Consider the following 16,547-nt stretch of genomic DNA (forward strand, 5'->3'; position numbering starts at 1 on the left):
TGTCATGCAAACTCACAGTAACCCCGAATTCTCTCTCCCATGCAGGTTAAGAATCCCTGCAGGATAAAGTTGCCCCAGGGGTCAACACCTCACTGGAAGGCCCACCCCATGTCCTGGAGGCAGCAGCCTTTCAGGCCACCCACGCTGCCTCTTGGCTGGAAGTTCTCCTTCTAACCACTCCTGGACATTTGGGGACAGCAAAGAAGGGCTCCTGAGCCCATGGATGCCACTTTAAACAACCCATCCTTTACTGTTAAGGGGCTTCTTCTCAGCCTCAGAACAGCTGGAAACCAAGTTTTAATTGCTGACACCGGTGTGACTTCTCCCACAAGCTCTCCTGGTCAACTGGGCGCAGAGCCCTGGGAGCCCCGGGACAGGGCTGAGCTTCAGTTTTCTTTTCGGCAAAAAGGAGATACCCGCCTCATAGGATTGTTAGGAGGATTAAATGAGATAATAGCTGGGAGCTGTAAATTCTACAGCACTGTCAAAGTCTGTGCTATTATCACTTTTGACAGTTAGCTCTTTGAGGGCCGAGAACAATCTATGGAGCTCCATTCCTCAAATATTTGGCACGCGTTCGGCGCTCCGTAAACACTTGTGGAATGAATGAATGAAGGCTGCCTCTGCACGTGGGTCTGGGCGGCGAGAACGCGCGGCTCGGGGCGCTCAGGGCCGGCGCATCACCAGCACCTCTCTTTACTAACAGGTAGTAAACCCCTTTCTGGCTCTGCGCCGAATGGCAACCACAGTTCAAGCGCTTCTTTCCAGGGTGCCCCCGGGACGGGGCTGCTCGGCCCGGAGCGCGCTGCCCGCCCTTCCACGCCGCCGCTTCCGGGCCAGGTGAGGGCGGCGGGCCGGCCGGGGAGGGCAGCGCGGGCCGCCCCGCAGCCGGGCGGCCAGGAAGGTGCCGGCGGCGGGCGCGCGAGGAGGGGCCAGAGGGTGGGGAGGCGAGGGGCGGGGCCGGCGTCCTCGTCGCTTGATAAAACGCCTGCGAGTCTCCAGAGAACAACGGGCTCATTCAGCGCTCGGGAGTTGCCCGCGAGGGGGAGCGGCCGGGCGCAGAGCGCGACTCGTCCCGGGGGTGGGGCCGGGCGCCGGGCGAGTGGAGACGAAGGTGGCCGCGGCGGCAGCAGCGCGGCAGCCTCCAGCCGGCCCGGAGCGCAGGGCGGCGGCGCAGCTCCGCTCCCCTCCCGGTGCGCCCGCCCATGGCGGCCGCGGGGCCCTTGTGGCTGCTCTACCTGTCGGCGGGGCTCCTGGCTCGGCCCGGCACCGCCTTCAACTTGGACACCCGCGAGGAGAATGTGATCCGGAAAGTGGGGGACCCCGGGAGCCTCTTCGGCTTCTCGTTGGCCATGCACTGGCAGCTGCAGCCCGAGGACAAGCGGCTGTGAGTTCCCCGACTCCCCACCCCCGACCCCGGGGCGCCGGCCCGCGCGAGAGCAGGGGCGAGGGCGCGCCGCGTTCCCGCCGGTCGGCCGGCCCCAGGGAGGAGCGGGGTCCCCGGCCCCGCCTGGCGCGGCGCCTCCCCCATGCGGCCCGGGAGGGAGGAGAGCCCGAGGGCCGACCCTGGGGCCCGCAGCGCCGTGCCAGGCGGGGCTGCCCTTGGGCCCGGGAGAGTTTACTTTTTTTTGAAACAAAGTGCTTTCCGGCGGTCCTTCCCTCCGGGCACGTTTGCTGCGAACCCGGCAGGTGGCACGCTTTGCTGAGCTTCGCTTGTGTGTTTGGGGCGGGGGCGACGTGGGGCGCAGGGTCGCCGGATAGCTGCGGTGGGCTTGCTGAGAGCGTTGTTCAGGAAAACCCGGCCTTTCGCAAACTCACGGAACACCCTGGCCCCCCGCAGACTCGCGCGCCCCGCGCACGTTGGAAAGCCACTTTTCCTCGTGTCCTGCGGGGCTTTTCCCGCACAGCGGGCGCTCCTGTAGGAGATACTTTTACACTCCCCCCTCCCCTTTTTTTTTAAAAGATGGAAGTGACCAAACACCTGTTCGCAGAACTAGATCAGCTGAGAAAACAAGACCCTCTGAGTAGTGTGCCCGGGCCCCAAAGTGCCCGGCGGCATCGGAGACCCTCTGGGCCCCTGCACTGGGCAGGCCCAGCCAAGGGAATAAAGTAAAATGTCCGATTTGGGCTGGGGCTTTGCAAACAAGGTTTGAAAGTGACAGCCAGCCCCCCACCATAGCATAGCGGGGCTCCTCCCAGGAGAAAGTGGAGACCGCCTCTTCTAGCCTGTCCTTTTCTTTCTTAGACAGTGTTTGGTTCCCACATGATCAAACTATTTAGGCTGGAGAGGGTATTTGGGAGCTTAGTCGCCTTAATCGCTGTGGGGCTGCATTCTTGATCTGTGCTACCGAAAAATAAACTCACAAAAGGTGCCCCCTCCTGCCGGCCTTTAGTTGAACCGGTGTCCTTCCAGGACCAGCAGACCGGAGAAAGCAAAGTGCGGCCACAGTAAGGAGAGGACTTTGTGTTTATGAGAGGTGAATGGGATTTTAGAGCTGGAGGAAGCCTCTTGATTTCAGCAATTAAGAACTTTGGAATTGGTGACTGTTGTGGGCCCCTGAATCTTAGAATCAGGTTTTTTTTTTTTTTTATTACACCTGCTAGTGAAGCAAAGAAATTAGTCCAGGGTAGGGAGACCATTGGCGGGTGGTCTGCAGGCCTGGCCAGCTGCTTAGATTGTACTCTGCTTTCTCTTAGTAGAAATAATTGTTAAGCCGTAAATCTGAAATGAAAGGTGGTTTCTGTTAACTCAGTTAATGGATGACATTTAGTGTCTCTGAATACTTGAGTCTGTAGATGTGCACCCATGCATATGGAGAATTTGAACTAGTTAGTGCAGAAATGACTGTGGGCCAGCAGAGGGAATACATTCTTCTTGGCATTCCCTCTCCTGCTCCAGACGCCTCCTGAAGCCGGTGGCTTCCTTGAAGTGCTTGTCAAGCAGACGTTGTGAAAGAGAAGTACTGGGGCAAGAAAATATCCTTGGGATGGTGATTTGCAAAATGTAAATTTCCCCAGGAATCTTGTTGAAAGTAAGCAGCGTGCTTGCTAAAACTTGTTACTGCTGGTGGGCTTCTCTGCTGTTAGAGCTGCTACAAGGCCCCTGAAGCTAGCGTAAGCCTGTGATTGGGGTCTGGTGCCTTCTAGAAATGCTCTTCTTGGGAGCTGACGGAGAAGAGTGGCTGATCAGATTCGTGGTTGGAGAGAGGCCCACCTTAAGGGGACTGTATCTTTCCCTTGAGCTAGCTCAGAGTGTGCCAGTAACTGCACTCTAGGGGGCTGTGGTTATGTAAAGTATTCCGGTTTCAGGAGCAGCGCTGGTCCTCCCAGGAGAACCAGCACACACATCAGTTGTCACCTTTGTCTGTAAAGGATGTGTGTATAAATAACAACCGGTGAGACTGAGACCCCACAACTTCTGGTCCAGCTTCCTAGACTCTGCCCTCTATGGACAAGCTCCGTGGGAGTGTTGTAGGAACGAATGAGAGACGTGAGCTCAGATTCCTTCTCAGCTATTTAGCAGCTGTTAATTTACTTTGAGCCTTAGTTTCTTTATCTGTAAAATGGAGATATGACTGCTGAATAGGGTTGTTGTGAGGAAAAAGAGATAACATGCAAAGTGCTTAATTTCTGCCTGACCTGGGTACTTGCTGACTAAATGGTAATGTCAATATTGGTAAATTTCGAAGCAGAAATCGAATTCCGGCTGTGGGCCAGCTCCCGAGTAGGTGTTAAATGTTCTGTGATTCTCACTGCCAAAGAGCAAACAGTAAAGCCAAAGGTTATTGTAGTTTGGTAATTGATATTTTAAACTCTTAGTCACATTTATGAAACCCATGTTCAAAGCAATTTAACTTTAATCGTTCTTAATTAGACTTACAACAGAAGTAAATTTACTGAACAAGGGACCTTATTGAGGAAGGAGAAGTAAAACATCAAAGATGTATGGAAATACCAGATGAATGCACTATTATAGAAACCACCATAGATTTTTGTGGGTTAGTTTTTCTATAATGCTATTTAGATATTTAATAACATCTTAAACTCTAGTTAAGATTTTATAACAGAATAATGTATCTGAGAGCCTTAAAACATGTTGGGTGTTCTACTTGGGTGTAAAACTTGGGGACTATATAATTGAACCAGAGACTGTAAAACTTCACTCAGGTTTTTAGTCTGTATATTAAAGAAATTTCAGACTCCAAAAGATTATTAGATAGTTGGCTGAGTTACTGAGGTCAGAGTTCTTTGGGATCTTTCATTTCTCTTAGGTAGTTACGGTTGAGTCACTCCCCGCCTAGGTAGAAAGTATGGGATGACGTGTGGGTATGTCCATCCTCTGAATCATCACTCCTAGCTCCTCTGGGCAGACGTGGATCTATGTGTGACTGCAGGGCAGAACCTAGAAGGAAGAGATCTATAAGTGATACTCCCTTATAGAACTTTGGATTTCTGGAGCAATTCTGGATTTCTGTCGATCCCCATTATGTTCTTTTTGGGAAGCTTCTGATCACCACTATCATCCAAAGGCTCTCTGGGCCCACTGTCACTTCTGTTCTGACTCTATGATGTTTGTTCTTGATTTTTCTCAGACTTGTGATGCTCCCGCTTTTAAAATCATCTTTAGTGAACTAGAGATCATCTAATCTGACTGGTTCCTTTTATAGATGAAGAAATTGAACCTGAAAGTTAGGAAATGTCTAGTCTCACAACTGCTTAAGCAGAATCTTAACAGAATCTGGGTTTGAACTTGCTATTTCTGACTCGTGCTCGTGCCACCTCTAAAAGGAAAAGTCAGAAATGTCCTTCAGACCTCAAGAAGTTGGCCAGCATCTGCGTTTTGGAAATGTACTATGTTATGTTGATTTTTTAAACTGCTTCCCATATGGGTCAGGGCTATCTATATAAATATCTGTGCCTGGATTCTCTTCCTGTTGCCTCTTATTCCAGCTGGCCTTGGATCAGCTTCTAAGTCCTTCTTTCTTTGCCTGTCACTCCCTCCCCTTCTGAAGAAGCCCAATGAGGGGTGACTGGAGCCAGCCGGGGATCCGAGCTGTGTCCAGGATGTGTACCTAAGCACTTGCTTCCTTGCATTCATTCAGAGTGCCATGTGGCCCAGGGCCATCATCCAGGACTGTGCTCTGTCACCTTGAGTCCTGAGAGTAGAGAACGAGCCAAAATGGGCAGGGAGACTTAGAGGTGATCTTAGGACTCTGCAAGAAAGCAGAAATAGACAAGTTTAATTTTAACACAGGCTGCTGTGAGACCATCTAAGTAATGACTTAGGGTTGGAAAAAAAGGTCAGAGTACATGTTCACATAATATGAATAATTTGTCAGGAAAGTCAGGTTAAATGCTCATATAATAAGATTCTCCACTACTATAAAGAAGCAGTTACTCTCTGTTCTTAGTTGTATAATACTCTATTTTAGCATAACAATAATATTAAGGTTTAAGTTAAGCTTTAGTAATCAAATAGTACTGGAACTATGGCACTTGGTTCCCCTAGGACCTTGGCTCAATGTATCACAGTGGACAGAGTTGGCCAGTGAATTAATTGGCACTTTCAAGAGGGACACTGGAGACAGATTAGAAAATACTATCATATGCTTAGATGACAGGGTCAGTTTTACTTGGAACACTGATTGGTTCCGAGTCAGTCCATCTTAAGAAAGAACATCATATCTCAAGAACCAGTTTAAATTTCTCTGTGAAAGCCTTTTGAGCCCAACCTAAAGTACAGCAGTTTCTTCTTCCTTGGAATGTCTGTAGCACTTAGTATCATGTGTCTGACAATTCTGTTGGTTTTGTGTTTAACTGTTGTCTACCGTTTTCAGAGGATGATCCAATCTCTCCCAACTGGATTCTAGGTTATGTGAGGGCAGGGGTCTCTTGTTCATTTCTTTGTCTGATACCACCTACCGTATGCCTTGCAGATACAATGAAGTCACATCATACACTCCATTTAACTTGTAAAATCAACTCTTGCAGCTTGGGGTAGAGAGATGGAGAAATCCCTTTATTTAACCCTTTGCCCTTGCCTGCTTAAAGTAGCCCTTGGTCTCTGCTGCCCCCAGGGAAAGGAAACTATAGCTGTAATGCAATGAGATACTCAAGACGTTAATTCTTGGTTTTTGCATTTTCAAGGGCTCAGGTCCCAGTTAAGGGATTTTCATGAATGATTTTTTTTTTTTTAAGATTTTATTTTTTCCTTTTTCTCCCCAAAGCACCCCGTACATAATTGTATATTCTTCGTTGTGGGTCCTTCTAGTTGTGGCATGTGGGACGCTGCCTCAGCGTGGTCTGATGAGCAGTGCCATGTCCGTGCCCAGGATTCGAACCAACGAAACACTGGGCCGCCTGCAGCGGAGCGCGCGAACTTGACCACTCGGCCACGGGGCCAGCCCCTCATGAATGATTTTTAATTACGCTTGACTTTTGCCTTCAAGGCAGACTTTAGAACTTAACCGCAGATGTACAGGCTGACCTGCACTGCAGTGGGTACTCGAGATTTGTTGGTTGTTATAAGACTCGAAAGAGAAGGATGGCCGTAGAATAAGATCCAGAAAGCAACTTGATAAGGGTGTAAGTGTGAAATGGGAGTAACTGTGGGAGGGCACTTATGAATTGATGCCTTAAGCTTTAGATATTCAAGGATAGCAAGGAAATCTTGGGTGTATGTCACTTTGGTGGAACGGAATGGAAGCTGTAGAATGGCGATGTGGGTGGACTGCATGTCAGAACCAGAGTTCTGACGGCCTCTTGGGAGGGTGGGCAAGACTGAGCCCTGCGGTAATGGGCATCGGTGGCAGGGCCAGACCCCACTGCTTATTTTACCCTTCCGTGTTTGAGTGCAACTTTCGAATCAAATGACTTTATATCTGCAAAGAACCTTAGGGGGTTCTTAAACCCGGCTGGTCATCAGACTAACTTGGGGAATCTCCTTATAAAAAGTATAGTTTGAGGCCCAGCCCAGATCTATTGCATCAGTTTCCGTAGATGTGATCCAAGAATCTGTTCTTAAAGTTTTCTAGGTTTGAGCTAGACTAGCTTTTCTCTTTTACCCAGAAGCCAGGGTAATGCAGTGGATAAGAGCAGACTCTAGAGCTAGAGCCTAGATCCTAGCTTCCACCTACCTGGGATCAAATCCTGCTCTGCTATTTACTAGCTGTGGCATTGTGCAGGATACCTACAATTCTGCACCCAATTCCAACGTGTGTGGGGGTTTTCCCCACACATCACTAAGTAATTCTTGGACACCAGCTGGGTGGCCTACAATTTAACTCAATTCTGACACTATCAACCTGGAGATAGCATCAGATCCCAAAGTTTAAGGGCTCAGTCCTAGAAGATTGCCTCTCCCCCCACTTCAGATGCCAATTGGAAGTCCAGCTTGTTACTTGTGCTTCTGACGAACTGGCTATAGATTGGTGGTTCCCATGACCTCCTCCTTGCATTTGATTAATTTGCTAGAGTGGCTCACAGAACTCGGAGAAACATTTTACTTATTAGATTACCAGTTTATTGTAAAAAGATATAACTCAGGAGCAGCCAGATGGAAGAGATACATAGGGCAAGGTATGGGGAAAGGCTTCAGAACTTCCATGCCTTCTCTGAGCATGCCACTCTCCCCAAATCTCTACGTGGTCACCAACCCAGAAGTTCTTCAAACTCCATCCTTTTGGGTTTTTATGGAGGCTTCATTATATAGGCATGATTGATGAAATCCTTGGCCATTGGCAATTGAACTCAACCTCCAGCCCCTCTTGCTTCCCTGGAGGTCAGGAGGGTGTGAAAGTTCCAACCCTCTAATCGAGTGGTTGGTTCTCCTGGCAACCAGCCCCCATCCTTAGGTGAGGTCCAGAAGGCACCTCATTAACAAAAGAAACCTTTTGTAAATCACAGTAGCTAACCTCTCTAGACCTCTCTTTCCTCAACTGTAAAGTGGGGATGATTATACCTTAGATGAGTCCTGGCCCAATGTAGGCACTTTGTTTATTAAATAAATGTGGAAACCAAGACTGTCAGAGGTGAAGTGGCCATGGCATGTTGGGCAAGTTAGTTCTAAATCCCCGTCAGCCATGCTTACTGGCCTGTGCAGTGCGAGTGCTTTCTCTTCTTGGGTTTGATTTTGATAAAGTTTAAGTGTACATCCTCTCTTTCTTCTATTCCGTTCTATGGTTACCATGTTTGGAAAGTATATCTCAGAAGAACCATGCCTTGTAGCCTTTTGGTAGCTGCCAAGCAGTAGGTAAATATCAGCGGGGTTTCAATATGCAGAAGAAATGAATGGGCAGACCAGTGCCCGGGTCATAAGGTTCTGGACGGGCAGTGACTTGGTGCGTAGGACGCCCAGGGAGGGTGGATTGTGCAGTTACAGGTTGGAGTTATTTATAAGGAATACCAACTGCCTGATTTCCAGATCTTCTCAGACCTCTATGACTTTGTGTCCTCCACCTCTGTCCCTGGAGGCTGGGTAATTTGCACTTCACCCAGGGCAGGGGTGATGTGGATTTATTTTTCTTAGTCCTTTGTTTGGCGTTAATGTATGGTAGGAAGGAGCTTGGGCAAAGCTGGATCTGATTGGCGATGATGAAGCTGCCTGAAGTTGAAAGATGCATGGACGAAGTGTGGAAGTCATGTCTTAGCAGATTTTTGTTTGTTAAACTAGCATTTAGAATTGCAAACACTGATCTCTTGGAACCTAGTTGAGAGGCTAATTGTTAATTAGGCCTGAACTGGGAGAGGTAGATAGACTCTTCACCAGTGTCGTCCCTGTTAGCCTGATAACAGGGTAGAATGATCACCATCTAATCTGCTGCTGTCTGGTCTGTTGAGATAAACAAGGCAAGACAATTCCAGGTCAGTTTACCTATTTCACAGTTGGTGTGTTTGCAGAACGGACACCTTTCACAGGCCACGGTGTATCGGCAGACCTTCCTCATATCACACACACATATGTGCATGCACACACACATACGCACGTGCTGCATTCCAGTTTTGGATACTACTGTCACTTCATCTAATCCCAAATTGGCAAAAAGATTCAGAAAATATTTAAGTCTCTAAAACCAATTAAGTGGTAAAGAAGGCTATTCTGAATTAGGGGGAATGGGAAAGTGCCACTAAAGCAAGTGCAGAAGGCAGAAACAAATGACAGAGACATCTGCTCGCATGTTTATTTGCCAACCAGCTAGATATATTTTGCATGCCGTACAATCCAAAGGTCACTTTTTTGGAAAAGCCATTTCACATATAGTATAAAAAAAAACCTTTTAGAGAAGTATGCTTTCTAAGCCTGGGAGTATAGAAAATAAAAATAAACTTCGGAATAATTTGGAAGGAGCACATTGGTTAGTGATATGAAGAATAAATGAAGCACAGGGTAATGCCTGTTTCCCCCAGGGCTGTGCTTGCTTTGCTGGGTGATATCAATGTCACTGCAGTTTCTTCATTTTGAAAAGGATGTTCACTTATACTGAGGTTATTTTAATTGTGTGTGTGTGTGTGTGTCACACAAATGATAGTAAACATTTCAGACCTAGATGGTAGGGTGTCACTGAACTGTAAGGCTCCTGGACCAAATAACCTCTTGTGTTTGTAGACTCAGAGTCCTTCTCTCAGGATTTACTGCCATTGATCAAGTAGGTACAGTCTACTGTGGTCCTGATGTAAAGTTAACTAGGGGATCCTCATCAAAGTGGATCACAGCCAAAGGTGTGGAATGGTTGTTCCCTGGTATGGATGGCCCGTTTGGCAGCACTGCTGTTTGAAGCTCTATTCTCCTTGCTCCTCGCTGAGGAGGATAAGAAATCTTCCTGGGTTCCTTTCCCACCGATAGGTCTTGTCAGATGATGGCCTGACTCCCCTCCTACTGTCTGTGTAGTTCTGCCTGTCCCTTGAGAACAAAAGTATTTCAAAGTAATGAAATGGAGATGTTTAGAATTCTACAAGGCTCTGGGGAGATTGCAGATTGGTAGGAAAAGATGTTTAAAATACCGAGGGTAAAAAGTAAGGTGTTGAAAACCTATTGATTGGGCTTAAAGAATCCAGCTTTGCTGTGACACAAATAAACCTAAGAGTTTTCAAACAAGGAAGAGCTGAAAGAGGCTCAGCTGTGATCTGATGGCTCTGCAGAGATGTGATTATAGGAAAATGGCATTTGCCACTGAGGCCTCATGGCTGCCAGTGAGACTAGGCCCAGGCGTCAACTTTAGGACAATACTCAGAAAAAGTTGAGAGCTGGCTTTAAGATCTGGATGGTGAAGAGTTCTCACAGAGACCTACAAGTGGGAAAAGAGATGGGTCTAGCCTCTGTTGGGCCTTCTAGAGGCTCAAGGATAGAGGACCTAGGGCAGACTGAAGGAGAGGCCTGCTGCAGTAGAGGGTCTGAAGCTCAAGCGAGGACTTTGGGAGCCAGCTGGAGAAGTGTTTTAGTGCCCAGAAAATGGTAAAGCCGTTTCAGGTACCATATCAGATCAGCCAGTTTAGAAAGAAAAGTACTTTTTCAGCCTTGTGTTACATTTAGAAAGGGCCCAAGGCTGCTACAGAGGTTGATTGAGAAAGGGTGTGGGAGTATGGAGAGAGGGGACCCTCAGTCAGAGGCTGATCCCAGGAGCTAAGTGCTGAGAGACAGTGATCCCCCAGCTTAGCAACACCACCAGCCAGAAGCCATCTGGCAAGGCTTTTCACTATCATAGGATAAGAAATTGGTCCTCTGTAAGCTCATTTGTTTCTATATGTGTGTATATATATATAAATATGTATTTTATATTTCAATCTAAAAGAAATAGGGATTTTTATCCTTACTTAAACTTGGAGGGGAATATGCTCTGGACCTGCTGGAGAAACCATAACCAGCTTTTTTTGGGTTTTCCTATGGAAGTTGTTAGTTCGACAGATATTCAGTGAGCATTTACTATGTATTAGGCGCTGTTCTAATGCTGGAGATCCAGCAGCAAACAAATAGATAAAATCCCTGCTTAGGTTCTGATGGGGAAGACAAAATAAATAGGGGTATTATGTTAGATGGTAATAAGTGATACAGAGGGAAATAAAGTGGAGAAAGGGACCAGGGAATGGGAGTGGGTGGGGAATGGTGGGCAGTGGGTCAGCCAGGGAAGACTTTTCTGAGGAGAAGCTGCAAGCCATGTCAAGACTGGGGGGAAAGAGTATCTCTGGCAGTGGGAACAGCAAGCGCTGAAGGCCCTGAGGCAGAAGCATGCCTAGCATGTTCAGAAACAGCAAGGAAGCCTGTAGTCTCCTTGGAGGCAAATGGTGTGGAGCCTTATAGGTCATTGAAAGTCTTTGGATTTTACTCTTGAATGAGATGGGAAGCCATTGGAGGGTTCTGAGAAGAATATGACGTGTTCTGACTTAGATTTAAATAGATTTCTCTAGCTGCTAGATTGTTGAGAATAGACTGTATGAGGGCAAGGATAGATGAAGTGATGCTAATTAGGAGAATGCTGTAAGAATAGATAAGAGATGATGGTGGTTTAGACCAAGGGTGATAGCAGTGAAGATAGTGAGAAGCGGTTTGATTCTGGATATATTTTGAAAGTAAAGTCAACAGGATTTCCTATGGACTCGATATTAGGTGAGAGAGAAGAAAAGAATGTCTCTGAGGTTTTTGGCCTGCGCAGCTGGAAGTGTGAAGTTGTCATGTGATGGTTTAGGGAGGACTATAAGAGAAACAGATTTTGAGGGAAGAGCAACAGTTTGATTTTAGACATTTTGGGTTTGAGATCTCTAGACATCCAGTGGAATTGTAGTATGCAGTTGAATGCGAGTCTAAAGTTCAGGTAGAAAGGTTTGGATCGGAGATACAAAATGTGGAGTCCTGGGCTTCTAGATTGCATGAAGAGTGATAGACTGAATGATGAATGGGATGTCTGAGGGAGTGAGGACAGAGACCAAGGGCAGAGCTGTGGGGCACGCCCATATAGAGGTTAGGGAGGTGAGGGGGCCACTCGGGAGGCTGAGAGGAAGGGCTAATAAAGTAGGAAAACTAGGAGATGTGCTGTCATGGGGCCAGAGGATGAAGGAGTTTGGGAGAGGGAGTGGTCGATCAGTTGTGTCAAATGACACTGAGAATTGATCACTGGAATAGCTTTTTGGAGGCCGTGGGTGACCTTGTCCGAGCACTATGGAGAAAGGGGTGGGAGCAATGCCTGCTTGGAGCGGGTTGGCAAGAGAACAGAAGAGGGACTGGAGACAAAGAAGAGGAACTCTGAGCCCTCCTGAAGGAGGGGAGCGAGAGCTGGAGGGGAAAATGGAGCCAAGAGGGAATTTGATTTTTTTTTTTTTAAATGGGAGGAAATTATAGTGAGCTGGTTTGTTGATGAGGATGATTCAGTAGAAAAGAAAAAGTGAATGTAGGGGAGGGGAGAATTGCTGGTGTGATGTCTTGGGGTAGTTGAGAGGCATGTACCCGTGGAGGAGTTCGCCTAGTTATCGGAGCATCAGCCCACAGACTATAGGGGCACAGGTGCAGGTAGGGGGGGAGTTGTCCTGGTGGGAGACTGGGAGGTTTTTTCTGATTTCTTCTAATTTCTCAGTGATTAACAATAGATCGTTAGCCCTAAGTTACACAATACCTGCATAGCAGTTTGCCTTGTAGGTGTAAGAACTCCATTCTAGAAGCAAAGGAATGTGAGGTTTGAATTCCAGCTTCTTCACATTCTTTTGATTTGACCCAGGACAAGTTCCTCGTCCTCATCAGTAAAATGCAGGCCCTAACTGTACCTGCCCCTTAGGGGTGTGAAGGTGAAATGTGGTGGTGAGTAAAAAACCCCTAGCATGGTGCCTGGAACATCCAATAAGCATCAGCCTTTACTGTTGTAGGCACCCTAAAGTAAAAGATGAGTATAATTCCCTCACACGGGAGAGTTTTTGTAGCTATCTTATCTTTACAGTCTGGCGGACAGCAGAGAGCCTTTGAGGGTCAGGCCAAAGGTGAAGTTGCCCCATGGGTGGGGCTACAGCCAGAGTTGGGGGCAGTTCACAGGCAGGTGGGAGCTATAATATTGCCTTGAAGAAGCAAAGAAGGGGAAATATGGGACTTAGAATGGCAACACGTCAAAAGTGTTTAACAATCTCTACTTCCTTACGCTATATTTGAGCTACAGAGAACCACAGCTTTTTATTAAATTCTTACAAGGCTCATTTTAGGTGTTGAGTGAGTATTTCCCATGTGGGAATATCTGCAGCTCCAGAATCTGGTACTGTCTTGATGACGTAGTGTCCCTGTGTCCCCCAGGGTAGATACCAGGACATCGACAGGTGGGCGTGTGCTGTGCACGGTGGAAGTGAGCCAGAGGGTGGGGGTGCCAAGGCCTTGCTTCCTGCTCCTGCTGGCCTGGTCGATAGTCTTTGTAATCCTGGTCAACATATCCAGCGTTTTACCGCATATATTGAATGAAAATGACACATGGCTTGTTGAATTGTCGGAAATGTGGAAAACGAGGCTCGATAGCACTTTGGGTTCTAAAATACTGTCAAGTTTCAATCTCTTCTTTCAAGATAAGTAGTATAGGCTAAAAGAGGTATCTTGAGGTAAATCTGAAACCAAAAGGAAACGGAATATCTCTGAAATTATGCAAAAGTATGAATCTTCAGGACCTTAGCACCCGTTGCCCTGGAATGTGCCACAAATTAATTACAGAATATCTTGCAGAGGTGGCATGGTGAGTTATTTATTTTTAAAGTTAACTCATTATAGTGCAGAATGAAATGCGTGTATATTTTTAATATAAAATATGAGGCTTTAAAGACATTTAAAGCTTTTGGTGCTCATTGTGGGCTCTGTCATTGAGTGCTTTTGTGAAAATGGTTGAGAAGCACTGAACAGCCCAGCTTTTCTCTGTGGAAGGATGACTCAAACGCACAAAAGTCAAGTGACAGCTAGGTAGTGGCAGTGTGGGCCCTGAAATACAGCCACCTGATGCCAAATCCGCCTAATACTGTGCCATACACGTCTACCTTTGGTGAAGTAGCTCATTCTTGGAATTAAACCTGTAGCACATAATCTTGCCCTTTATTAATGGTATGTTGGGTTTTTAAATGTCTTCCCACACAAAGGCCTGGCATAGTGATAGCAAGTATATAGCCACTTTTTCCCTTTCCTCCCTCCTAATTGGGGGCACTCCAAATGATCATAGTACCTTTTTCACTGAGTCTCAGAATTCTTCAGGTCAGCATGAGTTAGCCTTTGCTGATGAATGGGCGTTTGCACATAAGATAACACCTGTTTGCCCTCTTGGCCTGGCCAAATCCTCTGCATCTGGAAGACACTCTACAAATGTTTGCCTGATGGAAATGATCCCTGCTGGTTTGTGAGCTTCTTAAGAGCAAGGCTGACGGCTTGTCCATTTTTGGTTAAAATCTAATACACAGAAGTGGGTACCCAGTAGTTTTTTGTTGTATTCTTTGAGTTGATTTAATTTCTCAAATACCTTAAAGACTTCTAGAGAATAGGAAATAGGATGACCATTTCTTTAGAATGATCCTTTACACCCTGTACTATTACTTCTTTTTAAAAATTGTGGTAAGTTATATATAACATAAAATTTACCATTGTAACCGTTTTTTTTTTTTAAGATTTTATTTTTCCTTTTTCTCCCCAAAGCCCTCCGGTACATAGTTGTATATTTTTAGTTGTGGGTCCTTCTAGTTGTGGCATGTAGGACACCACCTGAGCGTGGCCTGGTGAACGGTGCCATGTCCACGCCCAGGATGCAAACCGGCAAGACCCTGGGCTGCCGAAGTGGAGTGCAAACTCAACCACTTGGCCACGGGGCCGGCCCCTATCTTAACCATTTTTACGTGTGCAGTTCTGTAGTGTTGAATATATTCACTTGGTTGAGAACACCCTGTTAGTTCTTAAACTTGTTCTGGAGCGCCCAGAAATCAGGATGCCCATGTTCTGAGGCCATAAAATATTGATAAACTAAACTTGAAAGAACTAAGTATGGAATTGTGCTAAATCATATCATCTGATATGATATTCTAATGTGGATTAGTGGCAACAGAAGTAAAAGTTTAACAAATTTATGGTAGAAGTGAACGTTTCTGTCTCGTAGCTTAGTATGTGTTTTACAATTTCGTGAAGGACTGCTCTGGGTTGAATTCAGCAGCTGTGCACTTGGCTCCACCTGTGGAACTCCAGGGTTCCTCACGCACATCCTTTAAGAAGTAATTTGTCTTAAGTTTTTGACTGAATTAAAGAGAAAATTGCAACGGATAAAGAGCCTGACCTTATTTGTCTCTTGCTTATGTCTTGCTGCTCTTCCTACCTAACTCTTAGTAGCTTTAAAATGAAACAGCGATTTCAGCGGCACACTAGAGTTCAGGTTGAAGCTGAGGTTTGATATGACAGTGGCGCATTTGTGGGTCGAAGTTCAGAAGGAAGTGTGTGTGTGTTCAGGGAACGGCGGATTAGACTCGCAGCTGTCCCGGTTAGTAGGGCCACCTTTAGCTTGTCTAGCAAATACTTTCCTTGTTCATACCACCCTCCACTACCGCCCCCCAGCTTCCTTTAGCACCATGTTGATTTATTACCTGGGAGCAGCTTTCTTTTCTTCTTCTATTCCTCATCTCTTTGATTTTCTAATGACATATTTCTCTATTGCCCCGATCCTGGGGAGTTTAGTTTAAGAGGCTCTCTTTATTTTTACTGATGTTTTCATTATGAAATTTCTAATAAGCTATTTGGGAGCTACCAGAATAGAAGTTTACTGAGGCTTCTGAATTGTGGGCCCTCGAAAGGCTAGGGCTTGGGTCTCATTTATCTCTGTTTGCCCAGAGCTTTTAATGTGGAGCCTGACGTATGTCAATCCTCAAAAGTAAAACAAAAATGTGCTTTTAAAGAGATCTAAACCTTCTGCTCCCGCCATAGATATTTTCATCTGCACAAACCTGGTGCACATATTCTGATAATCTTCCCCAATAGCGCTTTTGTGAATTTCTTTACCATTGAAATGATTTACCACCTGCAGAAGTTAGGAAAGAACTCGGAAAATGATCTAGAAAGGTAGACCATCTCCCACATTTCATAAATCAAGAGAGAGAAGTCTGGGATTTATTGTAGGTCATGTAGCCAAGGACTGACGGCTGTACCCACATGCCTCCTGCTCCTCATGCCCTTGGAGGTCTTTCTGCTTAGTCTTCCATTTGAACCCCTGTCCTCCAGTGCCCACTCCCAAACAGAGGTCTTTCTAGCCAATATGTCTGTTTTTATAGAATGTCACCAGAAGCTTAAAGCAGATCCATTCAAGTCCCACCAAACTTACCTAAAAGTCTTTTCTCCTCATGGAGAGTTGCCTTCCTGAGTTCCTGAGATACGCAGTTTTCGATGGAGAAGCAGCCTGGATTTGCCTTTGACCACAGATCCAGAAGCACTTGTGTGTTCCCCCAGTGGATCCCCACCCCCTCTGTTGTTTTTGAACAAGGAGTCCTGGTTCCCTCCACCCTCTCATTCATGCTTAGATTAGATGAAAGGTAAGGTGCCTGACTCAGGCCGTGACTCACTCGGCTCCACCCCGTAG

General features: G+C 46.5%; 1 protein-coding gene across 2 annotated transcripts in view; it reads left to right on the forward strand.

Annotated features, from left to right (window-relative positions):
• The first annotated feature begins 984 nt into the window (after nucleotides 1-984).
• ITGA6 (integrin subunit alpha 6) overlaps nucleotides 985-16,547 on the forward strand; it is a 76,637-nt gene continuing 61,074 nt past the window's right edge. Inside the window, exon 1 of one of the 2 annotated variants that reach the window (XM_014846574.3) lies at nucleotides 985-1,387. In XM_014846574.3, coding sequence (XP_014702060.2) covers nucleotides 1,206-1,387 — 182 coding nt within the window. In that variant the 5' untranslated portion in view covers nucleotides 985-1,205. The remainder of the gene's footprint in view (nucleotides 1,388-16,547) is intronic. The other variant, XM_014846575.3, reaches the window with a different exon arrangement.

The sequence above is a fragment of the Equus asinus genome, chromosome 4 (assembly GCF_041296235.1).
Source record: "Equus asinus isolate D_3611 breed Donkey chromosome 4, EquAss-T2T_v2, whole genome shotgun sequence".
Classification (NCBI taxonomy): Eukaryota; Metazoa; Chordata; class Mammalia; order Perissodactyla; family Equidae; genus Equus; species Equus asinus.